This window comes from Lathyrus oleraceus, unplaced genomic scaffold (genome assembly GCF_024323335.1).
Source record: "Lathyrus oleraceus cultivar Zhongwan6 unplaced genomic scaffold, CAAS_Psat_ZW6_1.0 chrUn0273, whole genome shotgun sequence".
Lineage (NCBI taxonomy): Eukaryota > Viridiplantae > Streptophyta > Magnoliopsida > Fabales > Fabaceae > Lathyrus > Lathyrus oleraceus.
In genome coordinates this window covers 18,234-41,332 of record NW_026112664.1, presented here as the reverse complement: position 1 = coordinate 41,332, position 23,099 = coordinate 18,234, and the positions used below count along the sequence as shown (strand labels likewise).

The 23,099-nt window shown below is 38.8% G+C and overlaps 3 protein-coding genes and 1 pseudogene across 3 annotated transcripts; all 4 read right to left on the bottom strand.

The window, feature by feature from the left end:
- Positions 1-4,777: 4,777 nt before the first annotated feature.
- Positions 4,778-21,490, bottom strand: LOC127113347 (uncharacterized). The gene is made up of 2 exons (XM_051046481.1): positions 20,446-21,490; positions 4,778-4,886 (listed from the first exon to the last, which is right to left on the bottom strand). The coding sequence occupies exon 1, from the start codon at positions 21,430-21,432 to the stop codon at positions 20,500-20,502; it is 933 nt and encodes a 310-aa protein (XP_050902438.1). The 5' UTR covers positions 21,433-21,490; the 3' UTR covers positions 4,778-4,886; positions 20,446-20,499.
- On the bottom strand, positions 8,631-9,791 carry LOC127113346 (uncharacterized). The gene has a single exon (XM_051046479.1). The coding sequence runs from the start codon at positions 9,774-9,776 to the stop codon at positions 8,655-8,657; it is 1,122 nt and encodes a 373-aa protein (XP_050902436.1). The 5' UTR covers positions 9,777-9,791; the 3' UTR covers positions 8,631-8,654.
- Positions 12,546-13,719, bottom strand: LOC127113345 (uncharacterized). Its single transcript, XM_051046478.1, has one exon. It carries the CDS (start codon positions 13,689-13,691, stop codon positions 12,570-12,572), a length of 1,122 nt encoding a protein of 373 aa, XP_050902435.1. The 5' UTR covers positions 13,692-13,719; the 3' UTR covers positions 12,546-12,569.
- LOC127113344 (uncharacterized) lies at positions 16,461-17,631 on the bottom strand (annotated as a pseudogene).
- Positions 21,491-23,099: the final 1,609 nt, after the last annotated feature.

Here is a 23,099-nt window from a genome sequence, read left to right as displayed (position 1 = left end):
TATGATAAGATCCTTAGGATGGTCTTTCTGAATTTTGATAGATGGCATTTTGGTGGTTGCATCTACTTCACATTCAGGAGGAGGTTCCTGTACTTCTTCAGACTTGACTGGAATGTCTGTTGAACTGTCAAGGAATGTTTCAACATCCTCTATGACATCAATTCCTTCCTCTTTATCATCCACAATAACATTTATGGATTCCATCAGGACATTGGTCCTGTAGTTGAATACTCTGTAAGCTCTGCTGTTAGTGGAGTATCCTAGAAATATACCCTCATCACTTTTGGGATCCAGTTTCCTTCTCTGTTCACGATCTGTGAGAATGTAACATTTACTTCCAAAGATATGAAAGTACTTCACAGTGGGTTTTCTGCCTTTCCATATTTCATACAGAGTGGAGGAGGTTCCTTTTCTCAAGGTGACTCTGTTGTGAACATAGCACGCGGTATTCATAGCTTCAGCCCAAAAGTGCATAGGGAGCTTCTTTGCATGAATCATAGCTTTGGCAGATTCTTGAATAGTTCTATTTTTCCTTTCAACTATTCCATTCTGCTGGGGAGTTATAGGGGAGGAGAACTCATGACTTATTCCTTCAGACGAGCAAAACTCATCAAACTTGGAATTTTTGAATTCCGTACCATGATCACTCCTAATTCGGACAACACAACTGTCCTTTTCCCTTTGGAGTCTGATGCACAGGTCTTTGAAGACATCAAATGTATCTGACTTCTCTCTGATAAAGCTTATCCACGTGTATCTGGAATGATCATCAACCACCACGTATGCATATCTCTTTCCACCCAGACTTTCAACCTGCATAGGTCCCATTAAGTCCATGTGCAACAGTTCCAGAACTCTAGAAGTTGTAGGATGTCCCAGCTTCGGATGTGACATCTTGGTTTGCTTGCCCACCTGGCATTCTCCACAGACTCTTCCTTCATCAATAAGCAGCTTTGGAATTCCTCTGACTGCTTCCTTGGATATGATCTTCTTCATTCCCCGTAAGTGGAGATGTCCAAGGCGTCTATGCCACAGCTTCACCTCCTGTTCTTCCTTGGCTGGAGAGCAGATTGTGGAGAAGTTTGAGACTTTAGGTTCCCACAGATAGTAGTTATCTTTGGACCTGGATCCTCTCATAACTTCCTGATTGTCACCATTCGTCACAATACATAGCTCCTTAGTAAACTGAACATAGAACCCTTGATCACACAGCTGGCTTATGCTGATGAGGTTTGCAGTTAGTCCTCTTACTAACAACACATTATTCAGTTTTGGAACTCCAGAGCAGTCCAGCTTACCCGCACCTTTTATTTTTCCTTTAGCACCATCACCAAAGGTCACATAGCTGGTAGTGTGAGGTTGAATATCTACCAATAGATTTTCCATCCCAGTCATATGTCTTTAGCATCCACTGTCAAAGTACCAGTCTTCGTTGGTAGAAGCCCTTAGAGCTGTGTGAGCTAACCTAGCATACCATTGTCTCTTCTTGTTGGGGACATGGTGCCTATATGTCTTATGCTTAGGCCTGACATGGGGGACTTGGTTCGGGTAGCCCTGAAGCCTGTAGCAGAAGGCTTTTATATGCCCAAGCCTTCCACAGTGGTGACAACTCCATCTCTGGAATTTCCTCTTCTGATGATTATTCATCCTGGCTCCCCGATGTTGAGACATTGGATGTGACCTCCGCTTGAATTTCTGAACTTTAGCCTTTGGGCGTTTGCGTTCAGCTGAGGATCTTTTCCCAAAGCCTAAACCAGATGTGGTTCCAGACTTCTGTCCCACCTTTAGGATCTCTTCCAAGGTGTCAGTTCCTTTATTCATCATTCTGATGGATTTAGTCATCTGATTCAGCTTGGAGGTCAGCAGGGTTATCTCATCATTTAGACCCTCTATGGCCGTCAGATGCTTCTATCTCTCATCTTCCAGCTCCTTGATGAATTTCTTCTGCTTTTCTCCCTGTACCCGCACTTCTGCACTGGTGACACACAGCTTCTTATAAGCTGCAGCAAGTTCATCAAAGGTCAGTTCATCTGCACTTGAGTCATCATCAGAGGCACAAACACTGGTTAGTGCAGTGACATGTTTAGCAGATTCTCCTTCAGATTCACTTTCAGAATCTCCTTCAGACCATGTGATAGCTAGCCCCTTCTTTTGCATCTTGAGGTAAGTAGGGCATTCAGCTCTGACGTGTCCATACCCTTCACAACCATGACACTTGATTCCCTTGCCTTGGTTGAACTTTTCTTCAGAAGTTGATCTTTTCTTGATGTCAGACGAGATGTTCTTGACATTAGGTCTACCTCTTTGATCAATCTTCTTCACGAACTTGTTGAACTGTCTCCCAAGCATGGCTAAGGCTTCTGATATGCTTTCATCACCTCCAGTATATCCTGCTTCTAACTCCTCTTCAGCATTAGATACAAAAGCTACGCTTTTGTTTTTCTTTTCTGCATTCTCACACAAGCCCATTTCAAAGGTTTGGAGAGAACCAATGAGCTCATCCACCTTCATATTGCAGATGTCCTGAGCCTCCTCTATGGTTGTGACCTTCATAGTAAATCTCTTAGGCAAGGACCTGAGAATCTTTCTTACAAGTTTCTCTTCAGCCATTTTCTCACCTAATCCACCAGAGGTGTTTGCAATTTCAAGAATATTCATGTTAAAGTCATGAATAGTCTCATCCTCTTTCATCCTCAGATTTTCAAACTTGGTGGTCAGCATCTGAAGTTTGGACATCTTCACCTTGGAAGTACCTTCATGAGTTATCTTGAGGGTATCCCAAACTTCCTTAGCTAGCTCACAGTGGTGTACCAGCCTGAAGATGTTCTTACTGATTCCATTGAACAATGCATTCAAGGCCTTAGAATTTCCAAGGGCTAATGCCTCTTGTTCCTTGTCCCATTCTTCTTCAGGAATTTGCACACTGCCTCCATCTTCACCTGTCTTCGTTGGATGTTCCCATCCTTTGTTGACAGCTCTCCAGACTTTGCTATCGAGAGACCTTAAGAACGCTATCATACGAGGCTTCCAGTCATCATAGTTAGAGCCATCCAACATGGGTGGTCTATTTGAGTGTCCTATATCCTTGTCCATGGTACTAGAAAGTAACTTCCCTAGATCTCACCCAGAAATTAACAGGCAGGGTGCCTGCTCTGATGCCAATTGAAATTCTAGTTATCATACTTTCGATGTCACACGGGTTGTTATGACATCCAATTCTGCACAGACAAGAATTATGCAGAACTTAAAAGTAAGTGCAGTAAATAACACAAGTAATTGTTTACCCAGTTCAGTCCAACATGACCTACGTCTGGGGGCTACCAAGCCAGGGAGGAAATCCACTATCAGTAGTATTAATTCAAAGCTAAACTCACCCGTTTACAACTCTTCACTTAATCCCTACCCAATGCAATTTCAATCTTACACTAAGATCAGAGTTCCTACTCACTCCCCCTCAATCACCTCAGTGATTACTACCTTTAATCAATATTAAAGACAATTTTGAAGTCACACTTCAAACAATTCTTGATTGTGCTTAACAGCTTTAATCAAGATACACAGCACTCACGCTTAAAAGCTTAGAGTGACACAACACTTACAACTCAATGAACACCCTATACCAAAGCAATCATCTACGTGATAATAGCTTGGTTTACAAGATACGTCTAATACAAGACTCACAAAAATACAGCAGTGAAGTATGATGGACACACTAAATCTTCACGCCTCAAAATCCCCAGTTCTGAATGAAGGAACGACTTCCTTTTATATTGCAGTACTTGGGCCTTTGCACTTGTATTCTCCTGAATTTAAGGTCACGCGAGTTCCCCTAAATTCCACATCTAGGTTACTAACAAATAGGCTATTTGTTAGGTTCATTAATTGTAGCTTGGTTGTTGATTTCCTGGATTTTCTCTCAGCTGTTGAATCCCTGAAGAATAGCCTGAGAAAAAGCAGAAACAAAAAACTAAACAACCTACAATATAGCATATGCTGTCAGGAATGAATGTCACAACATTCAGCTTGACATCAAGGACCATATGCTAAGTCTGTTTTTCCTGAAAACAGACTGTAAAAATTTGCTGAACTGTACAGGACCAAACTGTCCATTCTACAATAGCAGCTTACATTAATACATGTCAAAGTATCCAATTTGACATTTACACATTTAGCCTTAAGTTAGTTCTGTTAACCTTTTAAAGAACAGACTGAGAAACATACTGAAGTGTAGCAGAACTCCACTCTGTCTATTGTTCAGTATATGCTGTCCATGATGAATGTCATAACATCCAGTTTGACATTCAGATAGTAGGCCTTATGCCAGGTCTGGTACTTCCTTGATAACCAGACTGGAAATGAATACTGAGCTCTAACAGAACACCAACTGTTCTATTCCTCAGTATCTGCTGACAGGGATGAATGTCACCACATCCAATTTGACATTCAATAAATCCTGTATTAGCTAATCCTGCATTAAGCTACTCAAGTATGTCATGACATTAGTCAAGACATCAGAGTACAATTAGATATTCTAACCTACAATGCAGTTACACAAACGCCTTCACAACATGTCATGACATCAGTCAAGACATTAGAATCCAGCTAGTGTTTTACCATACAATGCAGCCAATTAAACACCTACAAAAATGATACAATTGTCACTCCTATGATTCTATGAACCTAACAATAACAACAAAACAAAACAAAAATAGTTATAACCATGAAATAGAAAATTATAAACTTAGAAATAATCAATTGATCTTTTTGTTCATATGCTTCACAAGCTGACCCATCTGAAACCTCCAATACACAAAATACACCATGCCAAATCCAATCATCACATAAACCCAAACATTCTCTCCCTCACTCTCCTTTGGTGACATAATCTCCTCAATTCTAAAACCCTCCCTCTCTGAATTCCCCGAAAGACCCTCCAAAAAATACCCATACAACACATACATCTTATCCCTCCCTCTCGAAACAACCGAAGTAGGGTACCCTTCACTCTCAAGGTCAATTTTGTCATAAACCACACCCTCCCCCCATCCATTATTACTCTTCAGAAGCCACAACTTATTCGCTTGCGGTGAAAACACCAAAACGACATCGTCACTTCTAAAAACGACGCCATTAGGACGCGTGAGATCCTCGTTGAGAAGTACGTGCCTGGCTGTACCGTCGTCCGCATCAACCTTGAAAACCTTACCTGTATTGGATTGCACCACCAAGAGATAATCCTCGCTGCTAACGTAAGCAATACCGTTGAGCCCGATGTAACTATACGGTGTGTCGCGGTCCACCGGATGTTCGGTGAACCTCGGCGATTTTGAGAATATTGAAGCTTCTCCTTTCACGTTGACTTTCCAGATGTAGTTGCCGATGGAGTTTGTGACGTAAGCGTTGTCGTTGTAATCAATAGTGACGTCGTTTGCGAGGGCTTCTTCATCGATGGGGAGAGGGGAGAGGAAGAGGCAGTTGCCGGATTTTTGGTCGTAGGCGGCGAGAGCGTTGAAAGGAGGAAGTGGTTTGACGGTGTGGATTACAGCGAGGACGCGGTTGTTGCGTGAATCGATTGTTATACCTACAACGGTGACGTTTTCGGGGAGAGAGGTATCGGAGATTAGGGTTTCGATTATGCCAGCGTCGGAGATTGATGAGATGGTGCGGTGACGGAGGGATCCGACGAGGAAGTGTTGTTTTAAAGGGTCCCACGCTAGGGATTCTGGATAGAGGTTTGGTGATTGGAAATTGGTGACGTGGGAGTTTTCGGCGAGGGCTTTGATTATCGGAGTTGAAGTTTGGAGGAAGGGGAGGAGGACGATGACGACGGTGGTGTATGAAGTAAGGGAGTGATTGGATGAGTGAATTGGCATGGTGAGATTTTGAGAGCTGTGTTTTTGGGTTTGAAACTTTATTCCAAGTAGCGGCTGAAGTTAAGTGTATGGGTCTTCATCTCATGATGATCTATCTATAAAATTATACTATATTCTTTAATCGGAGAGGATTTTGAATCTTTAGAGTTTGAAAAAGAGAAATTAAAGGTCAGATTGTTTTGTTTTTAAAAAATGATTTTTATACTATTTATTTAAAAAAATATATAAATAAAAAAATTATTAAAAAATTACTTTTAATAATTATTCTAAAAATATTATTTTAGATATTTAATTATTTTATTTAAAAAATTAGATATTAAATATTTTTAAATTATTTAATTTTGAAACTATTTTTCAAATAGTATTTTATAAAAATCATTTTTGAGATATAACTTTTTAATACATTGTATTTCAATTATATTTTGATCTTCAATAATTATGTTTATATTATTATACATCTTAGAATTCTCAAAGACCGAGCTTTTCTAGGTCGAGTATAAAAAGGCGAACAAGTCGGATTGCATAAATCGTTAGTAGGTCGGTTCTCGGAGAACATTGTTACAAGACGTAAGCAAGTCGGATCTGATCACATAGTGACTCTAGTCTAGTATATGAATAAGTCGGAAACGGTCTCTGGAAGGGTGTCAGGGGGCAACATAATGTTAGTGTAAGCCCTAGAGGCCAATACTTTTGGTACTTGTATCGAATTATTTATTAATAATAAAAGGCATTTTCTTTATTATGGTTGATTAATAAAGTCCCTGGAATAGATAGTCCGTTTAATGTATTAAGTGTGACTTAATCATGAGAGCACATTAAACATAAGGACACTACTCTTAAAGTATCCGTAGTCGAGCTTTATTGTGAAGTGGGATAACATTAAAGCATTGAGACTATTATGTTTGTAGACTGGTGATCACATCTCATGGATCATGGATAAAAAGTTATCAAGTCTTGAACATAGGTATGAATATTAAGAGTAATATTTATACCGGATTAACCAGCTATGAGAATACTATATAGAAAGTTATGCAAAGTGTCATAAGTTATTCTCATGGTGATAATGGTGTATACCACTCTATATTGACATCATTTTTATCACATATAACTATGCCAAATCCTCTGCTAAGTTTGCGAGGCCAGAAAATTCTTGCTTTAACTTCAGGAAATAAAAATGTTTTATCCCCTCCCATAGCTGATTGTGAAGGAAGTATTTTCAAGTTCGAGCCGCAAAACTCGTCTCCATCCAGCTCAATGGCTCTTTTGGCAGCATCAGGGGACAAAAATGTTATCTTGCCCCACTTTTCTCTATCTGGAGGATCCTTCCCCATTCCTTGGAACTTGTACACAGCACATATAGAACCTGAGGTATTCTTTTCAAAAAACATCAGGAGCTCCTTGTCATCAATTGCATTTATGTTTGAGTGATACACATCAACACTCAGGGAATGCTTCTCGAGTTCCAGATGCTTTATCTCAGCACCAGACCCAAACAAAGCCATAGGTGATGCAGAACCAGACCCGTGATACAAACATTTTTCCATACATTCTGTGTGTAACCTCTTTTTCTCGTATTCTAAAACATCACTCACCAACATAGTAGCTGTATTCATATCGTGTGAAGCGACATATAACTGGATGAGATTCTCGTCAACTTTCACTTCAACAAAGATTCTTTCATCCAAACAAGCTTTCCTAATACGTGAAACATGACCAAGCAAATTACTGTTGGATTTCCCACAAAATCTTTTGAGAAGAATAGTGCCAAAACCAGTCAATGTCTTAGTTTGCAACTTCCGTTCTTCCATCTTGGATACATCAAACGAGGGAGGGGATTGAAGGTCGTATAATGATTGAAACTCAACAGCACTAACACAGACCAGATATTCATTAGACACTGAGAGAAGGTCACCGAAAACCACCCAACTAGGCTTCTGAGCAAACACGAGCAAGGAAGAAGATGGATGCAGTTGAACATGTTGTCCAGTTTGCGCTACTTCATAACCAAGTTGATTGCGTCCAAAAAACATGGCTACATTTTCAGAAAGTGAGGCCAGTATAACCTTTTTCATATTCTTATCATGAACAGAAGGTGTATGAGGATCCCAACGCCAGTAACTTGGAACAACAAAGCCATGTTCACGCTCTAGAAAAGATTCTAACTCGAAAACTGTGTCTTGGCATCTCCTCATAGATTTAGCATTGATGCTATTTTCCCAACACCACTTATTCCTCCTCTCTTGAGGCAGAGCCTCCCATTCTTTGTACACAGAGAGAAGTGTAAAAAGGTCACCATCAGAATGGCAAAATTGCACTTTGAGACAATCAGATCTTTGCTTATCACCTCATCAATGTAGTTTCTTAGAGCCTTGAGATGAAAACCCCATACTGCAGAATTTATAAATTCTCATTTATCATAGACTCCATCCCACTACAGCACAAAAAACAATAAAAAAAACATGAGTATTACATATCAAAACAGGGGAATAGAACACCATACTATAACATGTCTCATTTATTCTTCTCAATTCTTACTCTTTTTATCCCTATGTTTCTTAAATTACATTAAGATATCTCACTATACTGCTGCAAATCATCCTTTGTCCCGTTCATAAAGAGCATTAGAATTTATAAACCACCTTAAGCTCTTAATAAGAGTTTGGTATAAAACATCAAAATGATACAATTGTCACTCCTATGATTCTATGAACCTAACAATAACAACAAAACAAAACAAAAAAAGTTATAACCATGAAATAGAAACTATAAACTTAGAAATAATCAATTGATCTTTTTGTTCATATGCTTCACAAGCTGACCCATCTGAAACCTCCAATACACAAAATACACCATGCCAAATCCAATCATCACATAAAGCCAAACATTCTCTCCCTCACTCTCCTTTGGTGACATAATCTCCTCAATTCTAAAACCCTCCCTCTCTGAATTCCCCAAAAGACCCTCCAAAAAATACCCATACAACACATACATCTTATCCCTCCCTCTCGAAACAACCGAAGTAGGGTACCCTTCACTCTCAAGGTCAATTTTGTCATAAACCACACCCTCCCCCCATCCATTATTACTCTTCAGAAGCCACAACTTATTCGCTTGCGGTGAAACCACCAAAACGACACCGTCACTTCTAAAAACGACGCCATCAGGACGCGTGAGATCCTCGTTGAGAAGTACGTGCCTGGCTGTACCGTCGTCCGCATCAACCTTGAAAACCTTACCTGTATTGGATTGCACCACCAAGAGATAATCCTCGCTGCTGACGTAAGCAATACCGTTGAGCCCGATGTAACTATACGGTGTGTCGCGGTCCACCGGATGTTCGGTGAACCTCGGCGATTTTGAGAAGATTGAAGCTTCTCCTTTCACGTTGACTTTCCAGATGTAGTTGCCGATGGAGTTCGTGACGTAAGCGTTGCCGTTGTAATCAACAGCGACGTCGTTTGCGAGGGCTTCTTCATCGGTGGGGAGAGGGGAGAGGAAGAGGCGGTTGCCGGATTTTAGGTCGTAGGCGGCGAGAGCGTTGAAAGGAGGAAGAGGTTTGACGGCGTGGATTACAGCGAGGACGCGGTTGTTGCGTGAATCGACTGTTATACCTACAACGGTGACGTTTTCGGGGAGAGAGGTATCGGAGATTAGGGTTTCGATTATGCCAGCGTCGGAGATTGATGAGATGGTGCGGTGACGGAGGGATCCGACGAGGAAGTGTTGTTTTAAAGGGTCCCACGCTAGGGATTCTGGATAGAGGTTTGGTGATTGGAAATTGATGACGTGGGAGTTTTCGGCGAGGGCTTTGATTATCGGAGTTGAAGTTTGGAGGAAGAGGAGGAGGACGACGACGACGGTGGTGTATGAAGTAAGGGAGTGATTGGATGAGTGAATTGGCATGGTGAGGTTTTGAGAGCTGTGTTTTTGGGTTTGAAACTTTATTCCAAGTAGCGGCTGAAGTTAAGTGTATGGGTCTTCATCTCATGATGATCTATCTATAAAATTATACTATATTCTTTAATCGGAGAGGATTTTGAATCTTTAGAGTTTGAAAAAGAGAAATTAAAGGTCAGATTGTTTTGTTTTGTTTTGCTTTTAAAAAATGATTTTTATACTATTTATTTTTTTAAAAAAATTATAAATAAAAAAAATAATAAAAAATTACTTTTAATAATTATTCTAAAAATATTATTTTAGATATTTAATTATTTTATTTAAAAAAATTAGATATTAAATATTTTTAAATTATTTAATTTTGAAACTATTTTTCAAATAGTATTTTATAAAAATCATTTTTGAGATATAACTTTTTAATACATTGTATTTCGATTATATTTTGATCTTCAATAATTATGTTTATATTATTATACATCTTAGAATTCTCAAAGACCGAGCTTTTCTAGGTCGAGTATAAAAAGGCGAACAAGTCGGATTGCATAAATCGTTAGTAGGTCGGTTCTCGGAGAACATTGTTACAAGACGTAAGCAAGTCGGATCTGATCACATAGTGACTCTACTCTAGTATATGAATAAGTCGGAAACGGTCTCTGGAAGGGTGTCAGGGGGCAACATGATGTTGGTGTAAGCCCTAGAGGCCAATACTTTTGGTACTTGTATCGAATTATTTATTAATAATAAAAGGCATTTTCTTTATTATGGTTGATTAATAAAGTCCCTGGAATAGATAGTCCGTTTAATGTATTAAGTGTGACTTAATCATGAGAGCACATTAAACATAAGGACACTATTCTTAAAGTATCCGTAGTCGAGCTTTATTGTGAAGTGGGATAACATTAAAGCATTGAGACTATTATGTTTGTAGACTGGTGATCACATCTCATGGATCATGGATAAAAAGTTATCAAGTCTTAAACATAGGTATGAATATTAAGAGTAATATTTATACCGGATTGACCCGCTATGAGAATACTATATAGAAAGTTATGCAAAGTGTCATAAGTTATTCTCATGGTGATAATGGTGTATACCACTCTATATTGACATCATTTTTATCACATATAACTATGCCAAATCCTCTGCTAAGTCTGCGAGGCCAGAAAATTCTTGCTTTAACTTCAGGAAATAAAAATGTTTTATCCCCTCCCATAGCTGATTGTGAAGGAAGTATTTTCAAGTTCGAGCCGCAAAACTCGTCTCCATCCAGCTCAACGGCTCTTTTGGCAGCATCAGGGGACAAAAATGTTATCTTGCCCTACTTTTCTCTATTTGGAGGATCCTTCCCCATTCCTTGGAACTTGTACACAACACATATAGAACCTGAGGTATTCTTTTCAAAAAACATCATTAGCTCCTTGTCATCAATTGCATTTATGTTTGAGTGATACACATCAACACTCAGGGAATGCTTCTCGAGTTCCAGATGCTTTATCTCAGCACCAGACCCAAACAAAGCCATAGGTGATGCAGAACCAGACCCGTGATACAAACATTTTTCCATACATTCTGTGCGTAACCTCTTTTTCTCGTATTCTAAAACATCACTCACCAACATAGTAGCTGTATTCATATCGTGTGAAGCGGCATATAACTGGATGAGATTCTCGTCAACTTTCACTTCAACAAAGATTCTTTCATCCAAACAAGCTTTCCTAATACGTGAAACATGACCAAGCAAATTACTGTTGGATTTCCCACAAAATCTTTTGAGAAGAATAGTGCCAAAACCAGTCAATGTCTTAGTTTGCAACTTCCGTTCTTCCATCTTGGATACATCAAACGAGGGAGGGGGTTGAAGGTCGTATAATGATTGAAACTCAACAGCACTAACACAGACCAGATATTCATTAGACACTGAGAGAAGGTCACCGAAAACCACCCAACTAGGCTTCTGAGCAAACACGAGCAAGGAAGAAGATGGATGCAGTTGAACATGTTGTCCAGTTTGCGCTACTTCATAACCAAGTTGATTGCGTCCAGAAAACATGGCTACATTTTCAGAAAGTGAGGCCAGTATAACCTTTTTCATATTCTTATCATGAACAGAAGGTGTATGAGGATCCCAACGCCAGTAACTTGGAACAACAAAGCCATGTTCACGCTCTAGAAAAGATTCTAACTCGAAAACTGTGTCTTGGCATCTCCTCATAGATTTAGCATTGATGCTATTTTCCCAACACCACTTATTCCTCCTCTCTTGAGGCAGAGCCTCCCATTCTTTGTACACAGAGAGAAGTGTAAAAAGGTCACCATCAGAATGGCAAAATTGCACTTTGAGACAATCAGATCTTTGCTTATCACCTCATCAATGTAGTTTCTTAGAGCCTTGAGATGAAAACCCCATACTGCAGAATTTATAAATTCTCATTTATCATAGACTCCATCCCACTACAGCACAAAAAACAATAAAAAAACATGAGTATTACATATCAAAACAGGGGAATAGAACACCATACTATAACAGGTCTCATTTATTCTTCTCAATTCTTACTCTTTTTATCCCTATGTTTCTTAAATTACATTAAGATATCTCACTATACTGCTGCAAATCATCCTTTGTCCCGTTCATAAAGAGCATTAGAATTTATAAACCACCTTAAGCTCTTAATAAGAGTTTGGTATAAAACATCAAAATGATACAATTGTCACTCCTATGATTCTATGAACCTAACAATAACAACAAAACAAAACAAAAAAGTTATAACCATGAAATAGAAACTATAAACTTAGAAATAATCAATTGATCTTTTTGTTCATATGCTTCACAAGCTGACCCATCTGAAACCTCCAATACACAAAATACACCATGCCAAATCCAATCATCACATAAAGCCAAACATTCTCTCCCTCACTCTCCTTTGGTGACATAATCTCCTCAATTCTAAAACCCTCCCTCTCTGAATTCCCCAAAAGACCCTCCAAAAAATACCCATACAACACATACATCTTATCCCTCCCTCTCGAAACAACCGAAGTAGGGTACCCTTCACTCTCAAGGTCAATTTTGTCATAAACCACACCCTCCCCCCATCCATTATTACTCTTCAGAAGCCACAACTTATTCGCTTGCGGTGAAACCACCAAAACGACACCGTCACTTCTAAAAACGACGCCATCAGGACGCGTGAGATCCTCGTTGAGAAGTACGTGCCTGGCTGTACCGTCGTCCGCATCAACCTTGAAAACCTTACCTGTATTGGATTGCACCACCAAGAGATAATCCCCGCTGCTGACGTAAGCAATACCGTTGAGCCCGATGTAACTATACGGTGTGTCGCGGTCCACCGGATGTTCGGTGAACCTCGGCGATTTTGAGAAGATTGAAGCTTCTCCTTTCACGTTGACTTTCCAGATGTAGTTGCCGATGGAGTTCGTGACGTAAGCGTTGCCGTTGTAATCAACAGCGACGTCGTTTGCGAAGGCTTCTTCATCGGTGGGGAGAGGGGAGAGGAAGAGGCGGTTGCCGGATTTTAGGTCGTAGGCGGCGAGAGCGTTGAAAGGAGGAAGAGGTTTGACGGCGTGGATTACAGCGAGGACGCGGTTGTTGCGTGAATCGACTGTTATACCTACAACGGTGACGTTTTTGGGGAGAGAGGTATCGGAGATTAGGGTTTCGATTATGCCAGCGTCGGAGATTGATGAGATGGTGCGGTGACGGAGGGATCCGACGAGGAAGTGTTGTTTTAAAGGGTCCCACGCTAGGGATTCTGGATAGAGGTTTGGTGATTGGAAATTGATGACGTGGGAGTTTTCGGCGAGGGCTTTGATTATCGGAGTTGAAGTTTGGAGGAAGAGGAGGAGGACGACGACGACGGTGGTGTATGAAGTAAGGGAGTGATTGGATGAGTGAATTGGCATGGTGAGGTTTTGAGAGCTGTGTTTTTGGGTTTGAAACTTTATTCCAAGTAGCGGCTGAAGTTAAGTGTATGGGTCTTCATCTCATGATGATCTATCTATAAAATTATACTATATTCTTTAATCGGAGAGGATTTTGAATCTTTAGAGTTTGAAAAAGAGAAATTAAAGGTCAGATTGTTTTGTTTTGTTTTGCTTTTAAAAAATGATTTTTATACTATTTATTTTTTAAAAAAATTGTAAATAAAAAAATTAATAAAAAATTACTTTTAATAATTATTCTAAAAATATTATTTTAGATATTTAATTATTTTATTTAAAAAAATTAGATATTAAATATTTTTAAATTATTTAATTTTGAAACTATTTTTCAAATAGTATTTTATAAAAATCATTTTTGAGATATAACTTTTTAATACATTGTATTTCGATTATATTTTGATCTTCAATAATTATGTTTATATTATTATACATCTTAGAATTCTCAAAGACCGAGCTTTTCTAGGTCGAGTATAAAAAGGCGAACAAGTCGGATTGCATAAATCGTTAGTAGGTCGGTTCTCGGAGAACATTGTTACAAGACGTAAGCAAGTCGGATCTGATCACATAGTGACTCTACTCTAGTATATGAATAAGTCGGAAACGGTCTCTGGAAGGGTGTCAGGGGGCAACATGATGTTGGTGTAAGCCCTAGAGGCCAATACTTTTGGTACTTGTATCGAATTATTTATTAATAATAAAAGGCATTTTCTTTATTATGGTTGATTAATAAAGTCCCTGGAATAGATAGTCCGTTTAATGTATTAAGTGTGACTTAATCATGAGAGCACATTAAACATAAGGACACTATTCTTAAAGTATCCGTAGTCGAGCTTTATTGTGAAGTGGGATAACATTAAAGCATTGAGACTATTATGTTTGTAGACTGGTGATCACATCTCATGGATCATGGATAAAAAGTTATCAAGTCTTAAACATAGGTATGAATATTAAGAGTAATATTTATACCGGATTGACCCGCTATGAGAATACTATATAGAAAGTTATGCAAAGTGTCATAAGTTATTCTCATGGTGATAATGGTGTATACCACTCTATATTGACATCATTTTTATCACATATAACTATGCCAAATCCTCTGCTAAGTCTGCGAGGCCAAAAAATTCTTGCTTTAACTTCAGGAAATAAAAATGTTTTATCCCCTCCCATAGCTGATTGTGAAGGAAGTATTTTCAAGTTCGAGCCGCAAAACTCGTCTCCATCCAGCTCAACGGCTCTTTTGGCAGCATCAGGGGACAAAAATGTTATCTTGCCCCACTTTTCTCTATCTGGAGGATCCTTCCCCATTCCTTGGAACTTGTACACAACACATATAGAACCTGAGGTATTCTTTTCAAAAAACATCAGGAGCTCCTTGTCATCAATTGCATTTATGTTTGAGTGATACACATCAACACTCAGGGAATGCTTCTCGAGTTCCAGATGCTTTATCTCAGCACCAGACCCAAACAAAGCCATAGGTGATGCAGAACCAGACCCGTGATACAAACATTTTTCCATACATTCTGTGCGTAACCTCTTTTTCTCGTATTCTAAAACATCACTCACCAACATAGTAGCTGTATTCATATCGTGTGAAGCGGCATATAACTGGATGAGATTCTCGTCAACTTTCACTTCAACAAAGATTCTTTCATCCAAACAAGCTTTCCTAATACGTGAAACATGACCAAGCAAATTACTGTTGGATTTCCCACAAAATCTTTTGAGAAGAATAGTGCCAAAACCAGTCAATGTCTTAGTTTGCAACTTCCGTTCTTCCATCTTGGATACATCAAACGAGGGAGGGGGTTGAAGGTCGTATAATGATTGAAACTCAACAGCACTAACACAGACCAGATATTCATTAGACACTGAGAGAAGGTCACCGAAAACCACCCAACTAGGCTTCTGAGCAAACACGAGCAAGGAAGAAGATGGATGCAGTTGAACATGTTGTCCAGTTTGCGCTACTTCATAACCAAGTTGATTGCGTCCAGAAAACATGGCTACATTTTCAGAAAGTGAGGCCAGTATAACCTTTTTCATATTCTTATCATGAACAGAAGGTGTATGAGGATCCCAACGCCAGTAACTTGGAACAACAAAGCCATGTTCACGCTCTAGAAAAGATTCTAACTCGAAAACTGTGTCTTGGCATCTCCTCATAGATTTAGCATTGATGCTATTTTCCCAACACCACTTATTCCTCCTCTCTTGAGGCAGAGCCTCCCATTCTTTGTACACAGAGAGAAGTGTAAAAAGGTCACCATCAGAATGGCAAAATTGCACTTTGAGACAATCAGATCTTTGCTTATCACCTCATCAATGTAGTTTCTTAGAGCCTTGAGATGAAAACCCCATACTGCAGAATTTATAAATTCTCATTTATCATAGACTCCATCCCACTACAGCACAAAAAACAATAAAAAAACATGAGTATTACATATCAAAACAGGGGAATAGAACACCATACTATAACAGGTCTCATTTATTCTTCTCAATTCTTACTCTTTTTATCCCTATGTTTCTTAAATTACATTAAGATATCTCACTATACTGCTGCAAATCATCCTTTGTCCCGTTCATAAAGAGCATTAGAATTTATAAACCACCTTAAGCTCTTAATAAGAGTTTGGTATAAAACATCAAAATGATACAATTGTCACTCCTATGATTCTATGAACCTAACAATAACAACAAAACAAAACAAAAAAAGTTATAACCATGAAATAGAAACTATAAACTTAGAAATAATCAATTGATCTTTTTGTTCATATGCTTCACAAGCTGACCCATCTGAAACCTCCAATACACAAAATACACCATGCCAAATCCAATCATCACATAAAGCCAAACATTCTCTCCCTCACTCTCCTTTGGTGACATAATCTCCTCAATTCTAAAACCCTCCCTCTCTGAATTCCCCAAAAGACCCTCCAAAAAATACCCATACAACACATACATCTTATCCCTCCCTCTCGAAACAACCGAAGTAGGGTACCCTTCACTCTCAAGGTCAATTTTGTCATAAACCACACCCTCCCCCCATCCATTATTACTCTTCAGAAGCCACAACTTATTCGCTTGCGGTGAAACCACCAAAACGACACCGTCACTTCTAAAAACGACGCCATCAGGACGCGTGAGATCCTCGTTGAGAAGTACGTGCCTGGCTGTACCGTCGTCCGCATCAACCTTGAAAACCTTACCTGTATTGGATTGCACCACCAAGAGATAATCCCCGCTGCTGACGTAAGCAATACCGTTGAGCCCGATGTAACTATACGGTGTGTCGCGGTCCACCGGATGTTCGGTGAACCTCGGCGATTTTGAGAAGATTGAAGCTTCTCCTTTCACGTTGACTTTCCAGATGTAGTTGCCGATGGAGTTCGTGACGTAAGCGTTGCCGTTGTAATCAACAGCGACGTCGTTTGCGAGGGCTTCTTCATCGGTGGGGAGAGGGGAGAGGAAGAGGCGGTTGCCGGATTTTAGGTCGTAGGCGGCGAGAGCGTTGAAAGGAGGAAGAGGTTTGACGGCGTGGATTACAGCGAGGACGCGGTTGTTGCGTGAATCGACTGTTATACCTACAACGGTGACGTTTTGGGGAGAGAGGTATCGGAGATTAGGGTTTCGATTATGCCAGCGTCGGAGATTGATGAGATGGTGCGGTGACGGAGGGATCCGACGAGGAAGTGTTGTTTTAAAGGGTCCCACGCTAGGGATTCTGGATAGAGGTTTGGTGATTGGAAATTGATGACGTGGGAGTTTTCGGCGAGGGCTTTGATTATCGGAGTTGAAGTTTGGAGGAAGAGGAGGAGGACGACGACGACGGTGGTGTATGAAGTAAGGGAGTGATTGGATGAGTGAATTGGCATGGTGAGGTTTTGAGAGCTGTGTTTTTGGGTTTGAAACTTTATTCCAAGTAGCGGCTGAAGTTAAGTGTATGGGTCTTCATCTCATGATGATCTATCTATAAAATTATACTATATTCTTTAATCGGAGAGGATTTTGAATCTTTAGAGTTTGAAAAAGAGAAATTAAAGGTCAGATTGTTTTGTTTTGTTTTGCTTTTAAAAAATGATTTTTATACTATTTATTTTTTAAAAAAATTGTAAATAAAAAAATTAATAAAAAATTACTTTTAATAATTATTCTAAAAATATTATTTTAGATATTTAATTATTTTATTTAAAAAAATTAGATATTAAATATTTTTAAATTATTTAATTTTGAAACTATTTTTCAAATAGTATTTTATAAAAATCATTTTTGAGATATAACTTTTTAATACATTGTATTTCGATTATATTTTGATCTTCAATAATTATGTTTATATTATTATACATCTTAGAATTCTCAAAGACCGAGCTTTTCTAGGTCGAGTATAAAAAGGCGAACAAGTCGGATTGCATAAATCGTTAGTAGCTCGGTTCTCGGAGAACATTGTTACAAGACGTAAGCAAGTCGGATCTGATCACATAGTGACTCTACTCTAGTATATGAATAAGTCGGAAACGGTCTCTGGAAGGGTGTCAGGGGGCAACATGATGTTGGTGTAAGCCCTAGAGGCCAATACTTTTGGTACTTGTATCGAATTATTTATTAATAATAAAAGGCATTTTCTTTATTATGGTTGATTAATAAAGTCCCTGGAATAGATCATCCATTTAATGTATTAAGTGTGACTTAATCATGAGAGCACATTAAACATAAGGACACTATTCTTAAAGTATCCGTAGTCGAGCTTTATTGTGAAGTGGGATAACATTAAAGCATTGAGACTATTATGTTTGTAGACTGGTGATCACATCTCATGGATCATGGATAAAAAGTTATCAAGTCTTAAACATAGGTATGAATATTAAGAGTAATATTTATACCGGATTGACCCGCTATGAGAATACTATATAGAAAGTTATGCAAAGTGTCATAAGTTATTCTCATGGTGATAATGGTGTATACCACTCTATATTGACATCATTTTTATCACATATAACTATGCCAAATCCTCTGCTAAGTCTGCGAGGCCAAAAAATTCTTGCTTTAACTTCAGGAAATAAAAATGTTTTATCCCCTCCCATAGCTGATTGTGAAGGAAGTATTTTCAAGTTCGAGTCGCAAATCTCGTCTCCATCCAGCTCAATGGCTCTTTTGGCAACATCAGGGGACAAAAATGTTATCTTGCCCCACTTTTCTCTATCTGGAGGATCCTTCCCCATTCCTTGGAACTTGTACACAACACATATAGAACCTGAGGTATTCTTTTCAAAAAACATCAGGAGCTCCTTGTCATCAATTGCATTTATGTTTGAGTGATACACATCAACACTCAGGGAATGCTTCTCGAGTTCCAGATGCTTTATCTCAGCACCAGACCCAAACAAAGCCATAGGTGATGCAGAACCAGACCCGTGATACAAACATTTTTCCATACATTCTGTGCGTAACCTTTTTTCTCGTATTCTAAAACATCACTCACCAACATAGTAGCTGTATTCATATCGTGTGAAGCGGCATATAACTGGATGAGATTCTCGTCAACTTTCACTTCAACAAAGATTCTTTCATCCAAACAAGCTTTCCTAATACGTGAAACATGACCAAGCAAATTACTGTTGGATTTCACACAAAATCTTTTGAGAAGAATAGTGCCAAAACCAGTCAATGTCTTAGTTTGCAACTTCCGTTCTTCCATCTTGGATACATCAAACGAGGGAGGGGGTTGAAGGTCGTATAATGATTGAAACTCAACAGCACTAACACAGACCAGATATTCATTAGACACTGAGAGAAGGTCACCGAAAACCACCCAACTAGGCTTCTGAGCAAACACGAGCAAGGAAGAAGATGGATGCAGTTGAACATGTTGTCCAGTTTGCGCAATTTCATAACCAAGTTGATTGCGTCCAGAAAACATGGCTACATTTTCAGAAAGTGAGGCCAGTATAACCTTTTTCATATTCTTATCATGAACAAAGATGTATGAGGATCCCAACGCCAGTAACTTGGAACAACAAAGCCATGTTCACGCTCTAGAAAAGATTCTAACTCGAAAACTGTGTCTTGGCATCTCCTCATAGATTTAGCATTGATGCTATTTTCCCAACACCACTTATTCCTCCTCTCTTGAGGCAGAGCCTCCCATTCTTTGTACACAGAGAGAAGTTTAAAAAGGTCACCATCAGAATGGCAAAATTGCACTTTGAGACAATCAGATCTTTGCTTATCACCTCATCAATGTAGTTTCTTAGAGCCTTGAGATGAAAACCCCATACTGCAGAATTTATAAATTCTCATTTATCATAGACTCCATCCCACTACAGCACAAAAAACAATAAAAAAACATGAGTATTACATATCAAAACAGGGGAATAGAACACCATACTATAACATGTCTCATTTATTCTTCTCAATTCTTACTCTTTTTATCCCTATGTTTCTTAAATTACATTAAGATATCTCACTATACTGCTGCAAATCATCCTTTGTCCCGTTCATAAAGAGCATTAGAATTTATAAACCACCTTAAGCTCTTAATAAGAGTTTGGTATAAAACATCAAAATGATACAATTGTCACTCCTATGATTCTATGAACCTAACAATAACAACAAAACAAAACAAAAAAAGTTATAACCATGAAATAGAAACTATAAACTTAGAAATAATCAATTGATCTTTTTGTTCATATGCTTCACAAGCTGACCCATCTGAAACCTCCTCAATTCTAAAACCCTCCCTCTCTGAATTCCCCAAAAGACCCTCCAAAAATTACCCATACAACACATACATCTTATCCCTCCCTCTCGAAACAACCGAAGTAGGGTACCCTTCACTCTCAAGGTCAATTTTGTCATAAACCACACCCTCCCCCCATCCATTATTACTCTTCAGAAGCCACAACTTATTCGCTTGCGGTGAAAACACCAAAACGACACCGTCACTTCTAAAAACGACGCCATCAGGACGCGTGAGATCCTCGTTGAGAAGTACGTGCCTGGCTGTACCGTCGTCCGCATCAACCTTGAAAACCTTACCTGTATTGGATTGAACCACCAAGAGATAATCCCCGCTGCTGACGTAAGCAATACCGTTGAGCCCGATGTAACTATACGGTGTGTCGCGGTCCACCGGATGTTCGGTGAACCTCGGCGATTTTGAGAAGATTGAAGCTTCTCCTTTCACGTTGACTTTCCAGATGTAGTTGCCGATGGAGTTCGTGACGTAAGCGTTGCCGTTGTAATCAACAGCGACATTGTTTGCGAGGGCTTCTTCATCGGTGGGGAGAGGGGAGAGGAAGAGGCGGTTGCCGGATTTTAGGTCGTAGGCGGCGAGAGCGTTGAAAGGAGGAAGAGGTTTGACGGCGTGGATTACAGCGAGGACGCGGTTGTTGCGTGAATCGACTGTTATACCTACAACGGTGACGTTTTCGGGGAGAGAGGTATCAGAGATTAGGGTTTCGATTATGCCAGCGTCGGAGATTGATGAGATGGTGCGGTGACAGAGGGATCCGACGAGGAAGTGTTGTTTTGAAGGGTCCCACGCTAGGGATTCTGGATAGAGGTTTGGTGATTGGAAATTGGTGACGTGGGAGTTTTCGGCGAGGGCTTTGATTATCGGAGTTGAAGTTTGGAGGAAGAGGAGGAGGACGACGACGACGGTGGTGTATGAAGTAAGGGAGTGATTGGATGAGTGAATTGGCATGGTGAGGTTTTGAGAGCTGTGTTTTTGGGTTTGAAACTTTATTCCAAGTAGCGGCTGAAGTTAAGTGTATGGGTCTTCATCTCATGATGATCTATCTATAAAATTATACTATATTCTTTAATCGGAGAGGATTTTGAATCTTTAGAGTTTGAAAAAGAGAAATTAAAGGTCAGATTGTTTTGTTTTGTTTTGCTTTTAAAAAATGATTTTTATACTATTTACTTTTTAAAAAAATTGTAAATAAAAAAATTAATAAAAAATTACTTTTAATAATTATTCTAAAAATATTATTTTAGATATTTAATTATTTTATTTAAAAAAATTAGATATTAAATATTTTTAAATTATTTAATTTTGAAACTATTTTTCAAATAGTATTTTATAAAAATCATTTTTGAGATATAACTTTTTAATACATTGTATTTCGATTATATTTTGATCTTCAATAATTATGTTTATATTATTATACATCTTAGAATTCTCAAAGACCGAGCTTTTCTAGGTCGAGTATAAAAAGGCGAACAAGTCGGATTGCATAAATCGTTAGTAGGTCCGTGTAACACCTCAAAATTTGCCCTCCTCTCTTGGGACTAGCTTAACATATTGCATATCATCTTTAGGACATTAGTCATTGCATATTGCATATCATGTGGCAACATTGTGCAAGTTATCCTCCTAAGTCTTGGTCAGAAGATAGGAGGTTGATATTCAAGCTGAGGGTTTCATTGACTGGATCATTAATCATCTGAGGGTGTGTGATTCAAATTAGGGTTTCTTGATTTCTCAAGGGGATGAGCTTCCTCTTGGTTGAAATGGCACATCATCATCATCATGGTTTTGCCATCACCAAGAGATTGATCAGATGCCTTGAGATTAGGGTTTTGACCTCTGGTCAACCCTAATCAGTTGCATTGGGCCAATCAGGGCTTGTGAAGGAGATGAGGTTTTCAATGGATATGAGGATCATCATATCATTATATTGAGCTTATGGAAGCTAGGGTTTCATCATTGAGCCATTTCATCAGAAGTTTGAGGCTCAAGTTGATCAATGCACAGCCAATTCATCTATCAGTCAACAAAAGTCAATTGTGGTCAACTGTGCCTGAATTGAGGGATTTGGAGGTGGGAGAGAGTTAGAGACACTTCATTCATGTCTAAACAAGTTTCATTTGACATTTCAAACATCAAGAATGAAGAAAATAAAGTCAGATGGAAACTTTCCAAAAATAGAAAGTGACTTGTAATTGAAATTTGCCAAAAATGGAAAGTTTTTCTCCTCAAAATTACATGTCCAAAAATGCTTCAAATGAAATTTTGTCCAACATGAAAGTTGTAGATCTTGTTCTCACCTTTCCAAAAAGTCCAAGAACATGAATTTCTCATGTGTGGTTGGCAAGTTATGGATTGATCATTGTCCAAAAAAGTTGAATTTCAAAGTGGCATAACTTTTGATTCACAAGGCCAAATTGAGTGAGGTTTCTTTGAGCAAACTCCATTTGACATGTACTATCATAATCCATCATTACATTTCATGAAAACTCATCACATAAAAAGTCCATTTTTTAAGTGAACCAATTTTGAATTTGGAGGGAAAAAGTGCATTTTGAGAAATAAGCCTTGTTTTCACATGATTCCTTTTGCAATAGCTCACCAATGTTATTTGAAAC

Excerpts from the sequence above, each read along its gene's own strand:
- LOC127113347 (XM_051046481.1), bottom strand. The coding sequence starts at position 21,432 with ATGCCAATTCACTCATCCAATCACTCCCTTACTTCATACACCACCGTC.
- LOC127113346 (XM_051046479.1), bottom strand. The coding sequence starts at position 9,776 with ATGCCAATTCACTCATCCAATCACTCCCTTACTTCATACACCACCGTC.
- LOC127113345 (XM_051046478.1), bottom strand. The coding sequence starts at position 13,691 with ATGCCAATTCACTCATCCAATCACTCCCTTACTTCATACACCACCGTC.